We start from the raw sequence: 6000 nt of genomic DNA on the forward strand, positions 1-6000 counted from the left end.
CTGATACGTGCCTTCACTGAACATTTACTCTAATTGGAGAGACAGATAGTAAAAACAATAAAGAGTGGGAGTTAGGGAAGTACACATTAAAATTCTTACATAATATTACATAATAAAGCAAAAATGAAATACGTTGTCTGGATTAAGGACAGATGAACTCTTTTAGACATTATTGTTAGGCATATGAATGGTTTACAACATTTTTGAAATTGTCCGTTAAAATTTTAAATACACAAGGAGTTTCAAAAGTTCATGGGGAAAAAAAACAGTTTGTGGAAAAAATGGAATTAAAAGACATTGGAATTTCCCATAAACTTGTTGAGATTTGCCTCGTGCATACACATTGGCCTCGTAATCTCATTATTAGTAGTACATTTTGTAGAAATAAAACTATTTATATGAAACAGCATATATATAAAGATGTTTATTATAGTATTGCTTGTAGTTAGCAATAATTACAATCAACCTGATAGAGTATCAAAACAGAATGGTTAAATAAATTGAGTATATCCATAATATGTAATATTATATAGGTCTTTTTGAGTTAGAGATATATTTATAGACATGGAAGTATGTATATTTCAAATGAAAAAATAAAACCCAGGATGCAGAAGAATGTATAGACAATTATCTCATTAAAAAAGGCTAAAAAACTAAGAAATACCTTTGTGTGAGAATAGAGGAAAATTAAAAAGGTTAGTACAAAACAATACATTGATTACCTAATGGATGGAATTGTATAAATTAGGATATAACTATTAACTTTATCACCTTTTTATTGTTTGATTTATTACAAGTATATATTATTATATGTTATACACACACACATACAAAAGGACTTCTAAAAGCTTATGGAAAAATGGAATGAAAAGTTAGTAGAATTTTTCCACGAGCTTTCTGAAGCACCCTTGTATATTTTAGTTAAATATTAAACAAAACAAAAACACACAAAGCATAAGAAGACCATATTTGTTAGAGGTAGCAAACTCACTCAGTGCAAGAATGCCTTCTTCAGCATTACTGACAGGTGTTTATGCAGCCTTTATTTGAATACCAGTACAGGAGAGCTTATTGCTTCACAAGGCAGTATATTCCATTTTTAAACAGTTGTGGTTGTTAGAAATTAGTCTCTTGAGTTGAAATCTGCTTTATTGTAACTTTCTCCTTTAGGTCTGAATACTGCCTCTTGGAGATACTCAAATGAAATTTCATCGTTCAATTGAATTCACTAAAATCAGTATGTGGATTTATGATAGTTGAAAAATAGCCTTCAGACAAAATAACTAACTTCCTTCTTTATTTGTGTGTGACTGTAATTGTGTGGGAATCAGGAGATATTAAAGGCTATCCAGGATGTGACAATAAAGCGGGAGGAAACAAAGAAGAAGATAGAAAAGGAAAAGAAGGAATTTTTACAGAAGGAGCAAGATCTGAAAGCTGAAATTGAGAAGCTTTGTGAGAAAGGCAGAAGGTAAATGATGCTGTTAAGACTAAACATCCTCTTTCTCTGTATGTGTATTTCTATGTATACGTAAGAAGCCCCTTTGTGTTTCTAGTTGCAGATAATTTCCTTCAATTTAATTTTTATTTGAAAAACAAATATTTGTTGTTGTTAAATGCCATCGACCATAGTGACCCTGTGTAGGGTTTCCAAGGAACGGCTGGCTGGTGAGCTTGAACCACTGACCTTGCAGTTCAGACCAACCTTGCAGTCCAGCACATTAACCCACAGTGCTACACCAGGACTTAAACTATTCTGAGTATAATATAGGCTGCTTTTTAGACACTCTAGATTAGAATTAATGTTTCAGGTATTCATTAATATCTTGAAATAATAGCAGTTAATTTTTGGGTCCCATGCCAAAAGATATATTTTTTAAGTGTTTATTTACATGGGGGAACATCAGTTTTGCACTCATCCTGTTGTATTTTATTTCATTGCAATGATTATAATCCGCTGCATGCTTCATCATTCAACAGTATTTGCTTCTTTTTTTTTTGGATGTGCACCAAAACACTCAGAAATATGCAATCATTAAACAACCAAAGCATGCCAAAAGATTTTGATATGCATTTAATAACCTATTTCACTCACTTTATAACCTGATTCTTAAAGTTCAGGCTGTGAGGATAATTTTGGTATATGGTTAACATTTTTTGTGTGTGTTGTGGATATGAGTTTTGTTTCATTCTTTTACATGTGGAAATCCAGTCCCAGAATCATTTTTTGAGGAGATTATTCTTTCCCCATTGAATGGGTTTAGCACCCTTGTTGAAAAGCAGCCAATCATAGATTCATGGCTTTATTTATGGACATTAGTCAGTATGTCTCTTGTTATAGTTGTACCAAACTTTAAACTTTTGTTTTTGTTTCAATTTATGATGTTGAGAATATACACAGTAGAAGATAGACCAGTTCAATAGTTCTACATTTATAATTTATAGTGTCCTGGTGTGGTGCTGTGGGTTAATGTGAACTGAAAGGTGGCTTTGAACTTAAACGGTGATTCAAGCTCACTAGTCACTCCATGGAAACCCTATACAGGGTCACTATGAGTCAGTACTGATGCAATGGCACTAACAACAACAGCAACATGTGACATAGTACCTGGGTGTTTTGATAATTGTAGCTTTATAGGATGTTTTGAGATGGGGAAATGTGAAAATTTTTTTTTCCTTCTTCATTATTTCTTTGGCTGTTTGGGACCCCATGCAGTTCTATGTATTTGAGATTTCATTTTATGTATTTGAGGAGGCTGTTGGAATTTTGATGGGGATTGCATAAAATATAGAGAGAGGCATTAAATATATATGTATACAGACATACAGGGGCGTGGGTGGAGGTAGGTAGGTGTATGCGTACATAAACATCAGGATCTTCAAAAAGTTTGTGGGGAAATTGCATTTTTTAATTCCATTTTTCTGGGAACTTTTTGTGTTTTGAACTTTTTATTGTGACTTGAGTGAAGATTACAGAGCAGATCATCAGTCCCACTTTCAACAAATCATATGTTATATGTCATTATAATGATGACAGTCTTTTCCATATTATCAACAGTTAACCCTGTTTACCTCTGTTCCCTTTAACTCTTGTACTTCTCCTTCTGTCTTCTGTTACCTTCATCTTTCCTGTGCCAACCTCCCTCTTGTATATTGCCTTCTCCATCGCTCAATTCTGGTGTGGCGCTGCCAATTAATGCGGTAAACTGCAACGTCGGTTTGGGCCGTTTAAGGCCAGCAGTTCCAACTCACCTTGGAAACCTTGTACAGGGTCGCTATGAGTTGGACCCCGACTTGATAGTATTTAGCAACAACAAGAAGCATCGCTCAAGTTAGCATGTGTCTACCTTCTACCCAGTGAATTAGTTTTCCTTCTCTCCTACCCCTGGTGGTAACTACCACAGAATATTTCTTTTAGCAACAAAACCTTTTTTTTTTTTAACTTTTTACAAAAGTGGTCTCATACAATATTTGTCCCTTTGTGATTGACAAATTTCACTCAACATAATGTCCTCCAGGTTCATCCCCATGTTATGAGAGTTTCACAGATTCATCATCATTATTCAACATTGCATAGTATCCCACTGTGTGTATGTGCCAAAGTTTGTTCATTCGTTCTTCCTCAATGGGCATTTAGGTTGTCTCCATCTTTTACTATTGTAAATAGTGCTGCAGTGAGCATGGATGTGCACACATGCATTTGTGTCATGGCTCACATTTCTTGGGTATATGTATGGAGTACTGGGACTACTGGGTCATACAGTATTTCTATTTCCAACTTTTTGAGGAAGCGCCCTACCATTTTCCACAGTGGTTGCACCATTTTACAGTCCCAGCAGCAGTGTGAAGTCCTGGTGTGGCAATGTAGGATAAGCACTCAACTGCATGGTCAGTTAGAACTGCAAGGTCGGCAGTTCAAACTCACCAGCCGCTCCTTGGAAACCCTTTGCAGGGTCACTATGAATCGGAAGCGACTCAAGAGCACTTAACAACAACATCAGCAGTGTAGGAGGGTTCCCGTCTCTCCACACCAGCATTTGTTGTGTTTTGTTTTTATTTTTTTTGAACTTTGTTACCAATGCTGGGGTAAGATGTAATCTTGTTGAGGTGTTGAAATGTTCTATATATTTTATTTTATTTTTTCACTGTAAACTGAGTGATAGTTTACATGGGAGAACATTGACTTTACACCATTATTTAATTGCAATAATTAAAATCTCCATGCATCATTATTTAACAGTATTTGCTTTATTCCATCTGTTTTTCTTTTGGGGGGAGGGGACAGGTGGAAAGATGTACACAAAAACAATCAGGAATATATAATAATTTAAACAACCATAGGGCACATTCTGCAAGTCTGCCTCTTGGCCACCAGCATTCAATCCCTCTCTTTCCCTGAGTTTAGAATCCTCAGCTGCTTCTTCTCTCCATGTCTTCATCTCTGCCTCCATCTTGGGTGTTGCTGCTTCTCTGGATAGGATCCCACATTCCGCTTGCGCTCTTCTCCCTTGATGGTCCTAGGGTCCTCTGTTTCTGTACTGTAAGATTAACTGCTCCCCTGTTTTTGTTACAAAACTTCTACCTTTACAGTTGTGACAGTCTCAGTTAGTCATGATAACAATTACTATTGAATCATAAGAATCTTATCCCCATCTCTTTTCACCAGACCCATCTAGACAAGATGAAAACTATTCAGTGGGGATTCTACCTTCCCCTGCACACTCTTAACACTAAACTCCCTCTTGAAACCTTGTAAGCCAGTCTCTGTAGCGTAGTAGTTACGAATCGGGCTGCAAACCTTAAGGTCAGTGGTTCGAAACTACCAGCTGCTCCGCGGGAGAAAGATGAGGCTTTCTACTCCCGTAAAGATTTACACACCCTTGGAAACCCTGTACAGGGTCGCTATGGGTCGGAACCGACTCAACAGCACTTAACAACAACAACAACAACATTTAAGGTAGCCAATGTCTAAGTTGCCCATCCCTATCTACCCTGTGTACAGAGGGGATAGTATTGATACTTGATGTGAAGACTCCTTCCCTCTCTGTTGGTATTTTGAGTTACTACATCTGTGAGTACAGGTTAAGTTTATTGAATTGTAGCAATTTACCCTCATTTCCTCTATCAAAATTATTATTATTATTATTTTTTATATTCCTCTAGTTGAGTTCTGATTATCAAGTCACCAAGGCTAGGTCATATGGGTATTATCTGCAAGTTTGTGTGTTCTTGTGCATCTTCCCTCACTTAATATCAGCTGGATGTTGCACTCTCAGCTCTAGCCCTCTGTGGTTATGTCCTTGTTCATGGGCTCAGTAGTCCCCAGGTCTCACCACACTTTGAACCAACCAGCCCTTCCTCGTCTCTCTCTCATCTCCAGGTCAACGGGAATCTATGGAACGTGGTTGTACTCAGCCTATTTCTTTATTGGTACCTTTCCCCCTCTTCCTCTCAAGACCAGTGTGATTGCCTGCAAGCTTACATGCCTGCTCATGTGTTCCCTTTGAGTTTCAGTCTTGGAGGGAGGGGATTGTCCTGAAGGGACTTGAGTGCTTACCTTGATGGCTTCCCAGCAAATAACTTGTTTATTCTTGTAGTAGCCAATCATACTGCCATTTTTGTTTTGGTTTTTTCCTGCAGATCTTTCTTTGAATCTATACATTTTAGAGAGTAGTCTCTTAGCTGATATACTATTGCCAAAATTTTTTTCCCAGTTTGTGGAATCTCTATTTTGATACACATATGTGCCTGAGTTTTAGGAGGTCCCAGTCATCTGTTTTGTCTTCTACTGTTTGTGTGTTGTCTGTTATGTTTGATAGTGTATTTATGCCATGTATCAGAACTCCTAAGCTTGTCCCTATTTTTACAATGGTAATCTTTTTAGGTCTAGGTTTCACATTTAGGTCTTTGCAGGAACTTTTTGAAGCCCCCTTGTCTGTATGTGTTTGTGTACATATATTTAAGATTTTTGTTCTTTTATATTTTTCCCAAAACAACTGA

The 6000-nt window shown here is 36.9% G+C and overlaps 1 protein-coding gene across 3 annotated transcripts in view; it reads left to right on the top strand.

Moving 5' to 3' along the window:
* RNF214 (ring finger protein 214) overlaps positions 1–6000 on the top strand; it is a 48891-nt gene that overhangs the window by 12718 nt on the left and 30173 nt on the right. For all 3 annotated transcript variants that reach the window (XM_006833859.1, XM_006833858.1, XM_006833860.1), the window contains exon 6: positions 1332–1471. In XM_006833859.1, coding sequence (XP_006833922.1) covers positions 1332–1471 — 140 coding nt within the window. The remainder of the gene's footprint in view (positions 1–1331; positions 1472–6000) is intronic.

Source organism: Chrysochloris asiatica, unplaced genomic scaffold (genome assembly GCF_000296735.1).
Source record: "Chrysochloris asiatica unplaced genomic scaffold, ChrAsi1.0 scaffold00008, whole genome shotgun sequence".
Classification (NCBI taxonomy): domain Eukaryota; kingdom Metazoa; phylum Chordata; class Mammalia; order Afrosoricida; family Chrysochloridae; genus Chrysochloris; species Chrysochloris asiatica.